The 22,472-nt window shown below is 40.0% G+C and overlaps 1 protein-coding gene across 2 annotated transcripts in view; it reads right to left on the bottom strand.

Annotated features, from left to right (window-relative positions):
• The window catches only part of tmem91 (transmembrane protein 91), a 32,507-nt gene that overhangs the window by 4,814 nt on the left and 5,221 nt on the right, over positions 1 to 22,472 (bottom strand). For both annotated transcript variants that reach the window (XM_046865276.1, XM_046865278.1), the window contains exons 2-3: positions 9,393 to 10,784; positions 3,997 to 4,143 (exon numbers count right to left, since the gene is read on the bottom strand). In XM_046865276.1, coding sequence (XP_046721232.1) covers positions 3,997 to 4,143; positions 9,393 to 9,803 — 558 coding nt within the window. In that variant the 5' untranslated portion in view covers positions 9,804 to 10,784. The remainder of the gene's footprint in view (positions 1 to 3,996; positions 4,144 to 9,392; positions 10,785 to 22,472) is intronic.

Consider the following 22,472-nt stretch of genomic DNA (forward strand, 5'->3'; position numbering starts at 1 on the left):
AGATTTGGACCAAGGCTTTAAGAACATCTATTACTATCACTACTACTTCTACTGCTACTGCTTTTACTACTAGAAAAATACTACAAGCACTACAAATATTACTACTATTACTACCACATTAATACTACTACTACTGCTACTATTACAATCACTACTACTACTACTACTACTACTACTACCATCACCACCATCACCACCACCACTACTACTACTACTACTACCATCACCACCACTGCCACCACCACCACCACCACTACTACCACCATCACCACCACTACTACCACCATCACTACCACCACTACCACTACTACTACTACCACCACCACTACTCACCACCACCACTACTACTACTACCACCACCACACCACCACCACCACCACCACCACTACTCACCACCACCACTACTCACCACCACCACCACCACCACCACTATCACCACCACCAATCACCACCACCACCACCACCAACCACCACCACCATCACCATCACCACCACCACCACCACCATACCACCACCACCACCACCACCACCACCACCACCACCACCACCAATTACCACCACCACCACCACTACTACTACCATCACCACCATCACCACCACCACCACCATCACCACCACCACCACCACCACCACTACTACCACCACCACCAACCATCACCACCACCACCACCACCACCACTCACCACCACCACTACTCACCACCACCACCACCACTACCACCACCACCACCACCATCACCACCACCACCACCACCACAATCACCACCACCATCACCACCACCACCACCACCACCACCATCACCACCACTGCACCACCACCACCACCACCACCACCACCACCACCACCACCACCACCACCACCACACCACCACCAACACCACCACCACCCACCACCACCACCACCACCACCACATCACCACCACCACCACCATCACCACCACCACCACCACCACCACCACCAACCACCACCACCACCAATCACCACCACCACCACCACCACCACCACCACCACCACCACCACCACCACCGCCACCACCACCACCACCACCACCACCACCACCACCACCACCACCACCACCACCACCACCACCACCACCACCACCACCACCACCACCACCACCACCATCACCACCACTGCACCACCACCACCACCATCACCACCACCACCACCACTACTATTACTATCACTACTACTACTACTACTATTACTAAAAAATATACAAAAAAATATACAACTGTATCCCAGGGTTTAAAGTTCTTCAGTGGTAAAGCAGCCATGTTAACTGGAACACCAGCCATTCAACATGCACCACAGCAAGATCACTCCAATGTTTAATATTATAATATAGCGTAAAACACAACGGTCTCCCATGATTTAAAGCGTATATCCAGGTGTATTGTCAGCGGAATTAAATTATCATGTCTGCGCTTGTATCCAAAAGTTGCAAATCACTGCCAAGTGCCGTACTGCCTTTCTCACAGCTCCAATAATAAATTATATATACCTGTTTAGGCACCCTATATTTTTGCTAGCGATTTCATCTCAGATGTTTATTTTATATCTTCTATTAGTGTGCCAACAGAAAAGAGCAAATTTAAGATTTTCAATCGTTCATTTTGAAAAGAAAAAAAAAAGATGTTAAATGTTGAATGAATTTTGTGGGTGTCATTAAAGAAAGGGTAAAAAATGTTCAATAATAGAGCACTTTTTAGATATATAAATCATGAAAGACGTTCTGGGATTCCACCTGCGGACTGATTTAGAACTCGATTGAAGAAGTTCTCCAAGATTTCTTAAACTACCTGCTGATTTGCTGATAAAGCTGCTCAACGGTGAACCCGAGAGAATTAATGCAGTTTCTTAGACAGAAAATATTGAGACTATTTTTCTTATGTGGATAATCGCTATGCATTTAAAAATTTAGGAACTTCCTCTATATTTGACTGTATTTATGAGTGTAGCAACATTCCAAAAGGCTTTAAATGTACTTTTCACTGCATGTATCTCTCAGACTCGTCATACAATTTCACCTCGGACTTTAAAAAACGTACTATTGTAAAGCTATTAATATTGCGAGTGGATGCAATTTATCAACAAAAGTATTGGGACACCTGACTTTTCCAGCCATTTGTGGTTCTGCCACAAACTGTTACCACAACGTTTATAGAATGTCACACAATTTTATAGAATGTCTTTGTATGCAGGAGCATTCCATTTTCCCTTCACTTGATCTAGGAGACCCCAAACTGTCATCGCAATGCTCCTGTACACAAAGCCAGCTTCATGAAGATATGCTTTACATTGGTTGGTGTGGAAGATCTTGATTGGCCTGCTGTACGCTCCGATTCAACCCTACTTAACACCAGGCCACCTCACCTCACCATACATCAGTACCTGACTTTTCTAACACGCATGTGGCTGAACGAGCACAGATCTTCACAAGCACACTCCAAAATCTTGTGGAACATGTTCCCAGAAGAGTGAAGGTTATTAGAACAGCAAATGGGGATTACATGTGGAATGGGATGTTCAGAAAGCACATACTAATCTTATGATCAGGTGGGCACGCTTGCCAGGTAGTCAAAATGCAGTGTACTTGTGTCTAAAATATTTACTGATATTCAGTTAAAATGAACTTCTACTCATTTTGCTTATTATTATTATTATTATTATTATTACAAAAGTATTGTTTGTTTCCTGGAGAAATAAAAATAATGTGTGTGTGTGTCAGCTTCCCTCTAGCATGATTTATGACTCCAGCTCCATTTCCACCTCGTGTTCATTATTCAACATTTCGATCTTTATTTCTCCTGTGTAGCGTCTCTCACTGTTCTCAGATCTTATTTGGGAACAGACGGAATTCGGTGCCAGATGCCTGGAGTTGACTTGTTATCAAAAAACTTTACTAAGGTATTTAATATAGTTGTAGCTTTCTGTTTGTAATAAATTCCATCATTTGATTCTTACTTCAGAAATTCAGATCCTATTTATAGTTTTCTTTTTCTTTTTTAATACAACCACAAAAGTAATGTTAGAAAGTTAGAACATTACATCTACAAGCATCTAATCTCAGGTCTTCATGATGCAATGTTTGTTTAAAAAGAGTCTCTTTTTTTTGTCTATTCAAAACTACACTATATGGACAAAAGTGGAATCCTGACTATACAATGGGTATGTGCTTTTCCCATTTCCCTTTTTAGTTTAATGACAAAATAATCGGCATTGTTCTATATGTCTCTATGCATATTTCCGAATAAATAAATATTCATATTTGTACTTTAAATCAGTAGTATGTTCTTTCTGATTAGATGCAACAATAATTATGTTCGTTTTATCAATTTTTTTGCTAGAATTCACTTTTGGCTCATCCAAATTGAACATGCTAGAAACATAAACAATAGGGACAAAAGTTTGTGGACACATAAGATTGGCATTGTGCTTTTTTGAACATCCCGTTCCACATTCATTTCTTATTTGCACCCACTTTTCTGGGAAGATGTTCCACTAGATTTTGGAGTATGCTTGTGGAGATTTGTGCTCATTCAGCTATAAGGGTGTAAGTAAAGTCAGGTACTGATCTAGGGTGAGGAGGCCTGGGGATCTATAGCAGACCACGCTTTCACTCCAACCCATCTAAACCATATCTCTATGAAGCTGGCTTTGTGCACTTTAGCTCGACTTAAGGGAAAATTTAATGCTACCGCATTCAATAACAATTGTGTGCCTCCAACTTTGTGGTAACAGTTTGGAGAAGAACCACAGATGGCTAGAAAAGTTCTGCTCTGACAGTAATTTGGTGCTGGTTGTAATTTCAAAAAGGCGAAATTTGATTACAGGATTGTTTTTCACAGCAAAAGGGGAACAACACAATATTAGGCAGGTGGTCTTAACGTTACGCCTGATCCTTGGCCATAAAGTAATGCCTGGTTGATGTACACTTGTATATAGACAAGTATTTTTTTAGAGTAATATATGCTTGTTAGATGAGTTTTGTACCTTCTGAGACAAATAGAAGGCAGCGATGCCTAGAGGCCAGAAGCAGCAGAGCATGGAGAAGAAGGCCAGGCCGAGGTGATCCTGTGGGATCATGAGCGGGAAGTTGCTTTCGCTTTCCGTGTCAGTGAAGTCGTCACTGGAGGAATCCTGCGAGAGAGAGAGAGAGAGAGAGAGAGAGAGAGAGAGAGAGAGAGAGAGAGACAGCAGGACTTGTGAGAATGTCATAGCCAGCAATGCACTTAAAGCAGTCAACATTTAAAGTGGGGAATGTTTTGGAAATGTTCATATATTTGTAATAATGTGCTGGGTCTAACATGTATAAGTGATAAAAATGTTCTCTTTCGATAAGAGATGAGACTAAAGCTGTTTCCTTAGATTTTCCATAATGGATAAGACTTCAGAGAAAAGGAATTTGAAACAAGCTGTAAATAAAAAATTCAAAATCACATATACATAAGTATTCACAGCCTTTGCTCAATACTTTGTTGAAGCACCTTATGCACCAATTGCAGTCTTAAGTCTAAAGAGATGTTAAATCAGGTTCAGGTCTGGGCTCTGGCTGGGCCACTCAAGGTCATTCACAGAGAAAAACATCCCCACAGCATGATGCTGCCACCACCATGCTTTACTATAGGGATGGTACTGGCCAGGTGATGAGCGGTCCCTGGGTTCTTCATGACCAAAATGCAAACTACAGGTGGGCTGTGTGGGCATGTGCCTTTTAATGAGGAGTGGCTCCTGTCTGGCCGCTCTACCATACAGGCCTGTTCGGTGGAGTGATGCTGAGATGGTTGTTCTTCTGGAAGGTTCTCTCTCCACAGAGAAATGCTGGAGCTCTTTCAGCGCAACCATTCCTGACTGAGGCCCTTCTCCCCTGATCACTCAGTTTGGCCAGGCGGCCTGAGTCTAGGAAGACCTGGTGGTTCCAAACTTCTTCCATTTACGGACAATGGAGGCCACTGTGCTTATTGGGACCTTCAATAGTGCAGAAATTCTTCCAGATCTGTCCCTCAAAACAATCCTGTCTTGGAGGTCTACATACAATTCCTTGGACGTCATAGCTTGGTTTGTGCTCTGACATGCACTGTTAACTGTGGGACCTCATATAGACAGGTGTGTGCCTTTTCAAATCATGTCCAATCAACTTAATTTCCCACAGGTGGTCTCTAATCCGGTTGTAGAAACATCTCGATGATCAGTGGAAACAGGCAAAGGACATGAAAGTTTTTAATTTATTTTTATATTTATTACATTTGCAAAGATTTTAAACAAATTTATGTCACATTGTTATTATGGGGTGTTTGTAGAATTTTGAGTAAAATAATGAATTAGATTTATTATAAAAATAATTATATATAAAAATAAATATCACACCACTCAGCATTTACATTGTATTTTTCTTCCATATGCATTATATGGACAAAAGTATTCAGACACCAGATTGTTCGCGGAAATATGAATCTTCCCCTAACTGTTTCCACAATGTTGAATGTGGTCGTCCTCCAGTGATGTTCTTCTGCTCTTGAAGCACGCGTGCCACTCAAAACACCTTGAACGACTCATTGAAACATCACCATAAACTTGCTGAATCATGTCAAACATCTCTGGGGAAGACATTGGTTGCTTAAAGGGGAAAGCGCTAGGTTACTGATCTGAAGATTCAGGGTTTGACCACTAGTACTGCCAAGCTGCTACTCTTACCTGCCCTTGAGCAGGTCCCTGGTCTCCGACCCCAGCTTCCTGTCAAGCTAGAATACATAGTATTTTACTGTTTATCCTTTATGGATACTTAATAATAACTATTTTCTGTGATGATCACAAATGTTGAGCTTAGTAGCTCCTACTTTTATACCAAAGACTGTAGAAAGGACATTTACTTATAATCCTATACTCCAGCACTCATGTTATTTCTCACTCTCCAGTGTTCTGTACTGTTGAAAGATTTATGATCAAACTCTTGATGTCACCCAAATGAGGACGGGTTTCCCTTTTGAGTCTGGTTCCTCTCAAGGTTTCTTCCTCATATCATCTAAGGGAGTTTTTCCTTGCCACAGTCACCATGGCTGCTCATCAGGGATAAATGCACACCATTCACCTTGACTGTTGATTTCTGTAAAGCTGCTTTGAGACAATGTCTGTTGTGAAAAGCACTATACAAATAAACTTGACTTGACTTGACTATTTTACAGTAGCAACCGTCTATAATACGTTTCTGTTAACTTCATTTTTACAATAACTACAAAATTACTTTGATTTACTTTACAGTATTATAAATCTGCTATCTTTCCATTTGATTGTAATCTATTATTTATCTCTTCCTTATTCTGTAGTAACCTAATAATTATAATCCACTTCACATTATTTCTTTATAGTAACACCACTTTATTGTAACTTTATGGGATCTGTTCAGTTATTATTTATTTTAATTCTAATAACTTTGGTCTTGAAAGCAGTAAATATCTTTATAGTAAAAATCCACATTACTGTAGTACAAATATAGTAGTAGAAACTTGATAGTAATGACTTCTGTTGTCCATATAATGTAAGTCTGTAGGTGAGCCTTAACACCGTATTAATGTTAATTAAGTTGAACTAATGTAACGTATAAACTGCATCTGCTTTGACATAAGTTTTCATTACCTTGTAGGAAATCATGTTTTATGAAGCCCCAGTGTTGATAACCTTCAATATAACTATAATTTGCATCATTACGAAATGTTCATTTAGCTCATACCGCATCATATTCATACACTCCGCTCACATTGTTGCTGTATCCTGTTTTGTGATGTCTCCTAATGCCGGAGCCTCTCAGCTAACGTGACTGAATGAGGTTAGGTGAGGGAGCGGAGCTTCCCTTCGGGCAAATAGTGACTCGCCCTTTTTTTTTTTTTTTTTTAAGAGCGTTCCATCTCTCTCTCTACTGCTTTCTGATCTTGTCTGTTCTTCCCATTTCAGTCTATCAAGTTTATTTTCTCCACATGCGAATCATGAATAATTTATCTCATGCCAAGCCTAGTAATAAAAGAATGTGTTGTTATTTAACCCAAAAAAACAAACAAAAAAACAAGAGACTTGTGTACGTTTTTTGTGTTACTAAATTCAGGACAGAGAAAAATACAAGCTGGCAAAGCAGCAGTTGTTTATAGCTGTTATATTGTATGTGATGACGGAAACTAACTTGTTTGGCATGTTGTGCAACAATAAATGTAACTAAATGATTAAAAAAAATGTACTGTATGTCTCGTTCTTTAATAAGTAAAAAAAACTATTCCTTAATTGAATTCAATCACATTGAGTTCAATCACTTTAAATGCATAGAACTGTTATAGAAGCATGATCAGCTTTGGGAATATAACTAACATTACACTATCCTGTCTATAAGAGCATCCCTGATGTGTTTTATTCCTTATGTACAGAATAAGATATTGATTGCTATTAAATTTTTTAGTAAGTAAAAAAACTTGATCATATTACATTCATACCGAATCTCATGCAACATTCTTTGAAGGCAGATTTATACATTTAAGTTTTACATAATAATCCACTGCTCTGTTGATGGTACTGGCAAAAGAAAGTGATGTAAATCAGAAACCTGCATAAAATATGGTTTCTATGTGTGATGAGCTCTGCCATCTCAGCTACAGCTCGATTTTCTGTTGCCAGTTTTCAAGCCAGGTTCTGATAGACTGCAATTAGACATGCATTACATTAGACCTCCGGATAAAAAAAACACTTTTGACAAGTGTAATGAACATTGACAGCTAGAGTCCGTCTTCAGGAGAAGCTGAGGACCCAAGTGTGGACTTATGACATTTTCTACATTAAGCCGGTCTTGGCGTTTGTCCTGACTTGGCTTGGGCATCAACATCACTAAATAAGATCCTTGGGGTTGATCATGAGGGTTGATCCTGTGAGGTAATTCTTGGAGTTGATCCTGACGGTTGACCCTGATGGTTAATCCTTAGGGTTGATTCTGAGGGGTTGGTTCTGAGAGTTGATCCTGAGAGTGGATTCTGATGGTTGATTCTAAGGGTTGGTTCTAAGGTTGATCCTAAGGGTTGATCCTGAGGGTTGATCATGAGGTTTGATCCTAAGGGTTGATCCTAAGGGTTGATCCTAAAGGTTGATGCTGAGGGTTGATCATGAGGTTTGATCCAAAGGTTTGATCATGAGATTTGATCCTAGGGGTTGATCCTGAGAATTGATCATGAGGTTTGATCCAAAGGGTTGATCATGAGGTTTAATCCTAAGGGTTGATCCTGAGGTTTGATCCTAAGGGTTGATCCTGAGAGTTTGACAACAATTGATTCATCCTTCTAAAGATGTGGCTTTTTTATTGGTGCAATACAAATAAGAACAATTAGTTGAAGTAAAGGCTAGTCCTCGAAAGGAACAAACTAAGTCTTCCAGTCATACAGGAAAATCTTGACTTTGACACTTTGTTCGTTAAACAGTCCTGACACTTTAAATAGTCCTAGAATTGGCTGAAAGGTTTCTATATTTCCTTTTCACTGGAAATAACACATTTCTCCCATGTGCACAGACCGAGTTCAAGTGTATTTCTATAGCGCTTTTCACTATCTTAAAGCAGCTTAACAGAAGTTAAGAATGAACGGGAATGACGTGTGGTTATCCCTGATGAGCAACCTGGGGTGACCATGACAAGGAAAAAACTCCCTTAGATGTTATGAGGAAGAACCCTTGAGAGAAACCAGACTCAAAAGGAAATCCATCCTTATTTGGGTGACACCAAGAATGTGATTATAAATCTTAAAATAATACAGAACACTGGAGAGTGAGAACTGACATGAGCACCAGTGTGTGATTGAGTAATGTCCTTTCTACAGCCTTATAATAACATAGAACAAATATAACACTGTTCAAGGTGGTTCGAGTGGAAGAACTGGCATGTTTTGCACAGAACCCCAAACCCAACCCCACTGATTTGTTTTATGAAGTCACAATACATTTTTTGAAGTGCAAAATGTTAACATTTCTATTATCATGTTATTACTTTTTGTGTATTTTTTAATTTTTTAAATTGTAACCATTTTTTTTACCCTGATGTTCAGTGTTTTATTTTTGTTGATAAAAGTATGATCAAACTCAAACCTTGTTCCACAGGTGTTTTAAATCGATATTAATATTCTGATGGCAGCTTGTGAGCAGCATGGGGAAGGTTTTACTGCTTTGTCCATCTGTTCATCTGTTCGTTATAATTAAAATTAAATATACAAATTGGATTTGAAAAATGATGCTGGAGCGCTGTTCCTTTTCCCTGTAAAGGTTGTAGCCTTCACATGTTATGAGTCAAAGTCATGATCCCCTTTAGTTAAGTGAATGAAACACACGCTCGATACACACACAAGGAGAGAAAGATGCAATTAAAATCTCACCTCGAATTCTGGCAGCAGGTCGTCTTCATCCTCCATGCTGTAGGACACACTGTGGACGTCTCTGCTGACTGACAGCAGCTTCCTCTCCAGAGGAGATCCAGGCCCGATGTCCATGAACGTGGTTTCCAGATACTCCTTGCTGTGGAGCCCCAGCGAGTCTGCAGGGCCCCATATTGAAGCAGAAGGAGTGTAGAAGGACTCCAGTGTGCTAGGGAGCGAACACGGATCCAGCAGCTGCTGCTGAGAAACATCTGTAGGACCGGAATAGCTCCTCCATGCTAGAGAGTGGGGTCTTTTTTCCTCTTCGCATCTCACAAAAATGCCCTTGAACAGGCCGCTGTTGCCCGTTCGGGAGGAGTGTGTGGGGCTGTCGTCCAGAAGTGGGTGCTCCAATTCATCCAGGCTCTCCATCCTGAACTGGAGGTACGTGACTCTTGCGTGGAGATCTCCGACACAGCTCTTTGTTTTATTCTAGAGAGATTAATCCGTTTTTAATATATGTGATATCTCTTTTAATTGTTGCTTCACGCGAGCATTAATCATCTTGTGGGTGGAGGAGAAAGATGCGCGCCTGAATTTCCTCCCTCCTTTTCCTCTCGTCCTTTCCTCCCTCGGAGATTGCGTCAGGTACTATTGTGCTTATAAGCTCGTCGAGCTCTTGCTTTAAGCGACATTTCACTTTCAAGCTACCTGCTCCTGGCCACGAGGGCCAAACTTGTGGTCGATGTCACGTTCCACATTCCATGTGATGGGCTGAATCTCTGGTTTATAAATATGCTAATAAGAATTGCAATGAGTGGAAAGAAAGGCTGGTAGTCAATTTCAGTGATGGAACGCTTCGATTAGCACGGGGTTGCAGGCAGAGACCGCAACAGCGAACTTTCCGGAAGATCTGTCAGATCTCACTGCTGATCTAAACGTATTGTCCTCGACTAATGATCTAGTACTGTCTAGACTCTGATCATCAGATGATGATGATGAAAAAAATAGGAAAGACGTCTTAGAAGAAACAAAGCTGCAGAAAACATGTTCTGGTAAAAGTTGGTAAATTGATCCTACGACTAGAAGAAAAAAATGATGGAAACATTTCTGTCTGGACAGTGTTTCAGTGTTGCAGAAATAGAAGCTGCTCAGCCTGTCTTTTCGCTGCCCACTCAATGTGTTGCTGGAGGGAAAAGTGATGAAGAAATCATAGCTTTAGGATATTGATTTATTACTGTGTGTGTGTGTGTGTGTGTGTGTAAGAGAGTGAGTGAGTAAGTGAAGCCAGAGTCTTCCTTTGGGACATGTATTTTTAATGCTGCCCTGGCTAGAGCTTCAGTCCAAGCTGGTGAGAAGAGATCCAAAGTTGAACCCAGTGTACTTCTCCTGCTCCCATGTCAGCACACCATTCTGCATTAACAACAACAACAACAAAAAAGAGAACAAGGTCAGTCTTTATCTCGTCCTAATGCTCAATGCACTGCAATCACTGATACGCGAGAACTCTGAAATGGAAAGACCAGGCGTTTTGCTTGCACGACTGGACAAACAGCACCAGAGGTCACATGCTGAATCACAGAACATCAGCCTTCGAGCAGCACGGTGTGTGTGTGTGGGCATTGCTTTATGTTTGTATGTGGGCTATTCCAGGCACGTGGATCGCTCAAAGGAGTATAATGGCAGAGCGAGGGCAGAGGGTGACTTGTTGAGGCTCTTTAAAAGGGTTGGATTGCTTCCAAAGGTTGGTAAAGCACTGAAACATTTATCATTGCAACCCCATTCTGGGCTTTCAGCCTGACTTCAAGCACATGATGTGCTGCGTGTCAGTGGCTTCACACTTTCAGCATACAAATCTCTAAAGCCAAAAGAACTGAAACCAAGCCAAGTAAATATACTGGCAAAGACAAAGAACGCAAGGAAGAGAGCATCAAGTCAGTTTTTGACATCCAAATGCCAGCCGTCTAAATGAAAAGTGATCATTCATGTTTTGTATACATTTTATATATGTATATATATTACATGCGGGAAAATCAGAGTTCCCTCACAAACGTATTAAGTGGCTGACAGCAAGTCTGTTTAGTCTGTTTGTCTTTATTATTGTTATTATTATTATTATTATTATTATTATTATTATTATTAATATTATTATTATTATCATTAAACTTAAAAACATACACAACAATGCCAGGGGTATAACAAGGAAACTAGAGTTAGCGCAGTGTTACTGTGGCTACTCGGCGTACAGGAAATCTACGGAGCCGAAATACAATTCATGGTGCGTTGTAAAACTCAAAATTTTGTTTTGCGCATGCACGAAATCACTGCCACTTCAGTTTTTACGACTGTCTATTGATATGGATTCTTCATTTAACGTCCAGCTTTAAGAATTTCTCATAAAATGAGAAAGTCATGACACATGTCGAGGGAGTAAATAAATGGAGGATGGAAGAAATGAAGACATTTGTTAAAGTATGCTGAAATAAAGTAGAACAGTTAAGTATAATATTTAAAAAATATTCACACACACACACACACATCCGTTTAAAACTAAATGGGGTGTAACAAATGTAAACTATTGAATTCAGTTGTTCCATTTATTTGACTTTATTTCATTCATGTCAATTTAATCAATTAAACAATTTAATTAATATTATAAAAAAGTTTAATCAATTTTATGATCAATTTTATCTGTATATATTTTATTTTATTAAAATGCTATTTTATATCTTATTTTACCAAGCGGGAATTTTATTCAAAATTGTTTTTAAATTGTAAACTGTTGATCACAAATGTTATATTTATTAATAATAATAATTTCTATGAATAAAAACAACAAGCAATTTTATGTGTTGAATTTCTTTGTGCTAACTGTCCCGAAATGGACCCGAACTACTGAACCGTGAATTTTGTGTACCGATACAACCCTAACACATACATACAGTATATGCATACAGACACACACACCCATTTCTTCTAAGACCTTGGCGTTAAGGACATTGGTTATTCTCTTTGTAGCTCTGCCAGTCTGCCAGTCCACTGAGTTGGCAGAGCAGTAAAGCATCCGATCGATATTCTCACCCCCGCTCTCTGATGTCATCAGGAAATGCATTCCACTTGCGAAATTCCCTGTAGCGCCTGTTTATGTTTACTGTGTGGGCTGGACAGATTTGCCAATGAGTGAACTTTGTGGCTTTGTCACTACATGATATGAATGTAACAGAATTTGCATTAATTATTTAGCGTATATATATATATATATATATATATATATATATAGTGTGTTTGAAATAAAACACGGATCTGAATAGGAACCTTAGGCAATGCAATGTGTTTTAAAGAATTGACTGGGGTTTGAAATATGACTGTAAGCTTGTTAGTAATACATTAGTGCAAAACTCCACAATGTCCCAGATGTGTCAGTGTTTCAGCAGGCAGGCGTTTCAGGAGTTATAGCAGGAGGGTACCTGGGAGGACTATAACACCTCATTCCTATACCTATCTGTCAGGCAGCATGAAAAAATAAATTGAGATGGCAGAACAGACCGCACAACATCTGCAGACATCTGTCTGTCATGCTTAACCTCCTACTTTTCCCATCAGCACTCTGCCTGTCTACCTGTCTGACTGCATCAGCAACAAACAGCAGACTTCCTGTGATTAGTCAGGCAAACAATCTGCGACTCATCTTGTCAGGGACCATTATGTGCTGGAACAAATACGGCCAGATTTTTTATTTTGTATGTATTAAGCAAAATGTATACGGTGTAGTAGACATGTACCTGTACATACATGTACATTAACTACATGTATGTTCCAGCACCCCGTGCCGAAGATGTCTACAGTCTCCTGCCTCAATGACTATCATCCCGTCGCACTTACACCCATCGTAAAGAAGTGCTTCGAGAGGCTCACCATGAGGCACATCAAGACCAAGCTTCCACCCTCACTGGACCCCATGCAGTTTGTGTATCGTCCAAACCGTTCCACGACTCTTCACCTGGCCGTCACCCACCCGAACAATAAGGACACACACGTACGAATGCTGTTCATAGACTTCAGTTCAACATTCAACACAATCATCCCTCAGCTGCTCATTGAAAAGATGAGCCTACTGGGCCTAAACATCTCCCTCTGCAACTGGACCCTGGACTTCCTAACTGGGAGATCTCAGTCAGTCCGGATCGGGAACAGCATCTCCAGCACCACCACACTGAGCGCTGGGGGCCCTCAGGGCTGTGTTCTCAGCCCACTGCTGTTCACTCGGCTGACTCACGACTGTGTAGCAATGCACAGCTTTAATGTTCACAATCCTAATTTGTGAATTTGACAAAAAATGCATTAACTACTTTCAAAATTCCAATAACCACAAAAAGGTCTTTTTTCTTTTATCTTAAATGTTGAGTGCATGTGAATTAGCTAAACTTATTTGTATAAGCATTTGTGAACATCAAGAGTTTAAAAAAAACCTGATACTGAACTCAAAGTGCGAGGCGGAGACTAAACAAACTTGCGGTCCGCTACTTGATATGTTCGTAAGGAAACTCGAATTTCAACTGTATGTTCCGCACCAAAAAGGGATTGCATTTGGTACATGTGTACCGAACCGAAAGCCCTGTACTGATATAGTTCGGTATGAATGTGTGTACGGTGGTATTAATAAATGCTTAATTAGCTAGGGATTAGCTTATTGCTAGCAATCTTTCATTAAGAGATGTGGCCTAAATCAAATTACATTAAATAAGGTTTTATAAGATGGCCAGCATGCAGTTTAGAGCAGATGTCACCCAAATGAGGAGGGGTTCCCCTTTTGAGTCTGGTTCCTCTCAAGGTTTCTTCCTCATAACATCTAAGGGAGTTTTTCCTTGCCACAGTCACCATGGCTGCTCATCAGGGATAAATACACACCTACATTCTGTAAAGCTGCTTTGAGACAATGTCTGTTGTGAAAAGTGCTATAGAAATAAACTTGACTTGACTTCAAATGATACTCTAACAAGTTTCTCAACATGTGATGTATGCTTAGGAGAAAACTGTGTAAATGTCACTGTTTCTTTAGTGTTCTTTCAAACGCTTAATGATCCCGGATTTGATTAATGTTCAGCTAAAGGACGTGGGATTGAGGAGCCGAGTAGGCATCGATAAGATTTACGAGCGGAAGCTCTTATGTATTATTCATCAAGCTGTATAGTAAGTGAGAATCCATTCAGCAGATTAGATGTATATAGTAAAGCTCTCAGTGATGCTCCAGCTATAGTAAATTTCTGCTCCACTGATTCTGTATGAATGGTAACGTAGAGGCGAACATCCAGCAGAGGAACTGGTGGTACGTTCGCTGACCCGCACGTAACAGACGGAGCTCTGACGCCGTGGTCACGTGAGTGAAGTCCGTATCGTCGCCTCGTTTAAAAAAAAAAAAATCCACTCACTTAAAGGGGTCTTTTATTTCTATGTAGGTGAAACCAATGTCAATTAAATCGAAATGCTTCCATGGAAACCTCTACAACATCAGAGCTGTTTGTGAGTGTAGATGCAGAGCAGCGCTGCTGATTGATGGGATTTGTAAACATATATACAAATGTACGTATTTGTGTCTTATTGTTAACAAATATATTTTATAAATTACCTATATACACGTACAGTAGCTCACAAAAGTGAGTACACCCCTTCCATTTCAGCAACCATTTTAGTAGATCTTCACAAGGGACAATACTATTGAAACCTAGATATATTTTAGAGTAATCAATGTGCAGCTTGTATAGCAGTAAAGATTTACTGTCCATAAACATAACTTATTGTCAAAATAGCTGACAAAAAAAGTGATAACAGCTGTACATCTCAAAGCCGCATGTCCTATTCATCATGTTCATGTTTTTGTCTGCTTGACAGGACCATACATATTTGTGTATCTTGTATAAGAGCTTCTAAAATGAAGTGCTTTGAGTACAATTCTCTCATACTGACCACTGGATGTTCAACATGGCACCTTATGGCAAAGACTCTCGGAGGATTTGAGAATTAGGATCGTTGCTCTTCACAAATATGTCCGAGGCTACAAGAAGATCGGTAACACCCTGAAACTGAGTTACAGTACAGTGGCCAGGGTCATACAGAGGTCCATCGCAAGAGTCCATCAAAGCAGTCGAATTCTTGTGCTGTGCGTCTATTGCGGAAGCTGCTTCAAAAAACAGAAGCATGAGTGCTGCCAGTATTGCTTTAGAGGTTGCATAAACTGAAGGTCCGCTTGTCAGTGCTCGGACCGTACACTGCACACTGCAACAAGTCAGTTTGTATGGTGGTCCAAAAGGAAAACTCTTCTGAAACTGGCTCACAAGAAAGTTTGCTGAAGTCGACCTGTCCAAGAGCATAAATTACTGGAACCATGTCCTGTGGTCTACTGAGACTAAGATAAACTTGTTTTTTAATCAAATGGTGTCCAGCATGTGTGGTAACGCCCTGGTGAGGAGCACCAAGAAAACTGTGTCTTGTCTACAGTCAAGCATGGTGGTGGTAGCATCATGGTCTGGGGCTGCATGAGTGCTGCTGGTACTGGGGAGCTGCGGTTCATTGAGGGAAACATGGATACCAACATTTACTGTGACATTCTGAAGCTTCATTAGAACTAGAAGACCCAAACCTGTTCCAGATGACTCGGGTTGCAAAGGGGTGGGGAAAACTTTCCAGAAACTTTAGATGGGAACTTCATCTGGGAAATTTTGGAAACTTACCAGGAAATTATAGGAATTTATGGGAACTGATTAGAAATTTAAGGAAATGTATATAAACTGTATCATGTACAAACATAAATATAAACATTTTGGTCATAAGTTGACCTGGATGCAAACTAATAGAGATATAAAAAAGAAGACATTGATCTAATTGTCTAATTTTTGATCTCATTTTTGTTGCGCATTAGCTTACACACAGCACAAGGACGGTTTAAATATAAATGTATGTAATGTTTATGTAATTATTTGAATACTCACAAAAATGTGAGTATTTGTGACGTAAGAATTTAAGAAAATACGTATGTTATGAAGGCATGCGTAGTTTATGTAGGGGGCGTGGCCTCAGTAGCAGGCCGATGCCGATATTTAGAAAACATAGCATCATATTTATCCAATGAAATTTATAAGGCAAGATTAAAAACGAATGATAAGAAATTAAAGCCCGGGACACTTCAAGCTGGCGGTCGGCCGTCTGGGAGCGCCAGTCAGCTTTTTTTCCCGCACTGTTGGCTGTGGTCGGACGGCGTCAGCGGTTTTCCGGCTGATTCTGCATGTTGAGTGACGGCGGAGCTCTTCGGCAAGAAAAAGAACTCCGGTTAGCTATTTAGCTTAACAAACAAGCACACCAAAAAAAAAAAAAAGAAACACGCTTGTTGTAATTTTTGAAAAAGCTAGAGGAATCCGTTAGTAATAATCGCGGCAGGTGTGAACGCTGATTGATTTATATATTTACAGTTCTAGCTCTTCCGGTTTCCCCGTTTGCATGCGAAATACAGACTACTGCCACCTGCAGCTATGGAAAAGTTGTTACGCACGCAAGCGCAGAACGTACAAGCTAATCGGTCGACCTCTAGTAGAAATTCAACGGAAACTGCATTCGTGCATTCGTTCCGGTTGTTTTAACAAAGATTATCCTCCAAGATTTTTTTGTAAACTCGCAGTTTATTCCCAATAATTCCCATATATTCCCGTTAATACCAATGGGTAGATCTTTCATCCTGACCTGCTATAGAGCGTTGATCTGAACCTTATTGAACAGCTATTGAATGAATTGGAGCATCCCCAGACCTCCTCGCCCTACATTAGTACCTGACGTCACTAATGTCCATTGTAGCTGAATGAGAAAGAAAAAAAGAAAATTTTAAGTGATCTTTTAGGAAACTCGAATTCCTGTTTCATGTTCCATGTTTGATTCTGTGAAACGATTAGGCTTGATCATGTCATTATGAAATAATATACAGCCTGGGCTAGTAGAAAACCAGCCCCAGCATTTTGTATATTATTGCGACTACTGGTACCACTGTTCCGCTTGGTTTCACTAAATAATCCATCCTGAGGAAACAAAGTCTTGCTGTTTTCGAACACAGGAAGGCTTTGCCTTGCTCTTGCTACCTTAATTACACCAGCCTGCATTCACACGTACATATGTTATCAGAACCATCATTTAATTTCATTAGCATATCACACATAACCCCACACTCTCCCTCTATACACTATTGTCCAGAACAAAAGCACTCAGCTTTATTGCCCTGTTTCCCTGCACCCCCCTCCCCCCACACACACCCCAGTTCTCTGTAAAAGGCTGCTGTCAGCTGCATTACAGCACTGCCTCTCTTTCTGATTACTGCCTCCCGAGCACATAAACCCCCCCCCCGGCTCAGAGGAGAGAAGGCTGCAAGGACAGGACGACAAATCACTATAGACACTTTTGTAGTCACTCCTACATCTCTCTCTCTCTCTCTCTCTCTCTCTCTCTCCACCATGTACGTCATGGCCAGTGTCCTTTTCTGTTTCTTCCTTCTCCCTCAGCTCTGTTTGTCAGTTCCTTTTTATTAGAAACAGAGTTTTTCCCGGTTTTCATCTCACTGATATCTGTGTGCCATTTTTTTTCTCTGGAGAGCACTAAAGGAACAGACAAAGCACATTTCGCCTCTTGTTCCAAATAGAATCTATGTTCTGGGACAAGTCGAAACAACCAAGGCATGTTTAGAGCCTGAAGTTTGTGTCTTTATTGAACTAGAGGAGCTTTACTGACAAACGAGGGAAAGTTGAATTGCTACCAGTTTGGCAATGATTTTGCAAACATGCTTAACTTGAATCTATCTGTACATAAACACTGAGCAAAAATTGCCTCTGAATTGAATTGAATATATCAAAATGCACAGCTGGTAGAAATCTGTTATACAGCGGTGCTCTTGAATTCTTCAGTCTGATTGGTTGAGAAGGTATCGACTACATTTCTATAGTGGCAGCTTCAAACCGTATATATTAATGCAGTCGCTGTAATATGATCTCGTTTCCATGGAAAGGCAAAATCTCTTTAAAATTTTAGCTTTATTGAAAATACATTGATGATATTTGTTGATATTTGGACAAAAAAAATGTATAAGGAGATGAAAGGAGGATACATTTCTTTAGAAGGAGTCTCTAATGTCAGTGCTTTAAAACGCTCAGAGGAAACATGACGTATTGCTTAGAGGCCGGGAAGTGGAAGTGTTTATAGCTAAAATAGACTACTGTATAATTAACAGACTGAATAAAACACCAATGACAGGGTGCTGTGATAATGGCTTTAAAAAGGGGGGGGGGGAGAAACAGGGAACTGTATCATACACCAACAATTATGTTCATATATGATACAGTTTATATACATTTCCTAAAAAATTCAAATTAATTTCTATTAATGCCTGTGAATTCCATAAATTCCTGTTAAGTTTCCAAGTTGGCATATTTACAAAATTCAAGAATTTTAGGAACTTAACAGGAATTTATGGGAATTTACAGGAATTCACGGGAATTAATTTGAAATTGTGGGAAATTTATATAAACTGTATCATATACAAACAAACATTTGTTTGGTCATAAGTTGACATGCATGCAAACTCATACAGATTTAAAAAAATGACTTTAATTTAGTACAGTTTTGTTGCACAATAGCTTACACGCAGCATTACGCAACATAAATTGATGTAATGTTTATGTAATTTACGAAAGTACTCGCCCAAAATGGACATTTATGGGCATTATTTTGTGTGAGGGATTGAATAAATGATCTGTGTTATGTTATGTAGGGGGTGTGGCCTCAGTAGCCCTGCAGTAAGTGCGATGTGTGCTTCCCTGTTATTGGCTAACCTAAATTCCCAGTTTATTAACATTTATTTCCATATATTTCCATTAATTACCATGGAAAGTTTCCAGTCTTGAAAATTCCCATAAAATTGCACCCGTAGGTTTGATATGCGCCCAATGTGTATTCAAATATTGATTACAGTAACCGAGTATTTACAGTTCAATCGAATGTTAATGTGCATATATTAGTCCAAACTAGACTGAATTATTAACGTGTCCTTTCTCTTTCAATGAAATTGCATCCTAATTTGTGTTCCATCGCACACTCCTGACTTGTTATCAAGTGGAATTATGTATCCTGCATGCTGCATTTGTCTACTTCTATTTGCTTTATTTTTTATTTACATTTTAGCTTTTTAGTAAGCACTCTATCCTGATCAGCGTCGTGAAGTTTCCAAAAAAAGATATACGCTTCCAGGCTTTTTCAACACTTACGAGGAAATTAAATTAGTCAATCCACTTTACAGGGAGATCGAAGAAAACTGGAGTTCCCTGAAGGAAAACTGAGACAGCTCTGAAGTCTTGTCGGTTCTCTTGTTTTCCTAAAAGAAACCTCAGGAAAATGTTTAAACGACTGGTTTATGTGTATTTTTTTTTTTTTAACGCTGAACCAAATGACTTAATTAGAAAAATGACTTCAGGGGCAAAGCAGGAGTGGGATTCCGGAAAAAACAATCAATCCAGCATACAACACCGCGTTGAACTCTGTGCTGAGAAAGAAATTGATTTCCGCTTCATGGCTCCTATGACTGTTTTGAATTCAGAGACATCCGTTAACTATATAAGTTCAATTCAATTCGTTTTTATTTGTGTAGCGCTTTTAACAATGGACACTGTCTCCAAGCAGCTTTACAAAGATATTGGGGTAATGGGGGGTAATGGGGGCGACTGTGACGAGGAAAAACTCCCTGAGACAGCAGAAAGAAGAAACCTTGAGAGGAACCAGCCTCAAAAGGAAACCCGTCCTCATCTGGGTGGCACCGAATGTCCATTTATTACAGCTACACGATGTTGATGTCAAAAATCAAATCAAATCAAATAAAATTTTATTTGTCACATACACATACATACAGGGTACGACATGCAGTGAAATGCTTTTAACGACGGTCCGGCATGAGGGAATAAAAAAAAGGGTAAAAAAAAGGGGGATAAAAATATAAATATAATAACAAAATTTAAAGAATGTGTGCAGATAAGTGTGTGCAGATAAGTGTGTGAAATCAGCATGATGTGAGTTGACCAGAAGGGAAAAGAAAACGCTGGTAGCCAGACAGACGGACAGACAGACAGGCAGATAGATAGGCTCTATTTACAAGAAAGTACTTTATTTATTTACATTTACACACTATCACCTTCAAAATAGTCCTCTTGCACAGCAATACAGCGCCCCCAGTGTTCCTGACACTTTTGGAGAAATGAAAGTGGGAACCTTATAGTCAGGTGTCCACAAACGTTTCTCTATATAGTGTACATTTACTACATTTCTCATTTAGTTTACTGTATTTTTTAACATAATCATTGCAACCATAACACTAATAGATTTGTCGTACACTGTCCCTAGTAATTGAACTGAATGTTGTTGTCTTGATTTTCTTTTTCATGTTTCGCCAATACTGCATGTGCATAAACACAATTTGAAATAACCGCTGTCGCCACTGTACAGTCATCTTAGTTGCCCTATGCGAACCTTTTTCAGCTGCACCATGACAAATTTGAGCAGGAAAAAAAACAACAGAAAAAATGTATGATGCAGCTGTTATTTCGCAGGATGTATTGGAGTTTCAGTAATGAAGCAGGTCTTTTCACACCCTGTCCTTGGCACAATGAAGAGCGAGTAGGCGTTGCTCATTAGCACACAAGATGTGTGCGCAGGCATTAGTTGTGCTATCCGGCGTGTGTATGTACGGTACTTCCTGTTATTAATGGACCAGAACCTGATTTGCCACCTCTGCACTCCGGCGAACTTCTCCGCTTCGCTAATTCCACCACGCTAATGCCTCGAGCTCAGTGGTGTCACATTATGAGCGGAATGGAAGCTGGATAATTCTTCCCAAATGACATTATAATGAAGGAACGAATTCGGAGTGAGGGTTTTTTTTTTTCCGGAAATCATGCTGCACGGCGTATGTGTTTGCAAATGAGCACATTAATCAGTCAGCTCTCAACTTCGCCTTATTATGCTTTTTCTCTTTCCTCTCCCACATGTGCACGCTCCTCTCTCGAGTTAGTGAAAGGCAGTCAATATTATAGAGTAGCCATTTGCGAAGAACTTGGGTGATTTTCTTCCACCCTCAGGCGTCGTTGGCACAAGAGAGAGAGAGAGAGAGAGAGAGAGAGAGAGAGAGAGAGAGAGAGGGTGGTGTTCCGAAATGTGCTGATGATAAATCTTTCAGCTCTTTTGTTTGGTTTTCCCACAAGACTGCAGTTCACAGAGCATGTGCAAAGAGTATACGACATTTTATGTGTATATGAGCTACACGTGCTTAACACTGTATTAACACCTTGTTAATCCACGTGGATGTCTCGCCTTTCGTCAGTATCCGTTTCCAAGCGGTTTCCAGGTCTACGGGATAGTTTTGGTCCAGGTGTGCATAAATTACAAATTCATTGGTTAGCTCATCATGCCAAACAAAGTCCTGCTCCAATGTACTGTCCAGTCTCGTGTTATGCTTGTATACCTGCCTGGAAGTCCAATTAACTAGCCGGGAAAATCAGAAATATTCACTGGTCACCTATTTATCTTTATCGTTTTTGAGACTCATGCATGTTTCTTTTGTTTATAAGCAGAAGAACTTGGGTCAGATCAAGAACAGGAGAGATTTTCAAATTGATCTAAAACAGCAGGTGGCATGTTATCTAGAATGGAATGGCCTCTTCAGTGACTGCGGCATGAGGCATACAAGAGGCATGGCAAAGTATTTTAGCTTAATGTTTGGAGAAATGAGCCGTCCGAATGCCATGAGTGTGTAAAGCTGGTATTCATGCTAAAGCTAAATCTTTTTTTTGGCTTCTCCCATTAGGGGTCACCACAGCGGATCATCCGTATTCATTATCTGCATGTTTGATTTGGCACGTTTTTACGCTGGATGCCCTTCCTAACGCAACCCTCCCCATTTATTCGGGCTTGTGACCGGCACTAAGAGTGCACTGGCTTGTGCAACCCCTAATGGCTGGGGTTTTATATATAATATATATTAACTGATATTTGATCAGATTTCCATTACGTTTCGTGTATGAAGTGTTC

This window comes from Silurus meridionalis, chromosome 13 (assembly GCF_014805685.1).
Source record: "Silurus meridionalis isolate SWU-2019-XX chromosome 13, ASM1480568v1, whole genome shotgun sequence".
NCBI lineage: Eukaryota > Metazoa > Chordata > Actinopteri > Siluriformes > Siluridae > Silurus > Silurus meridionalis.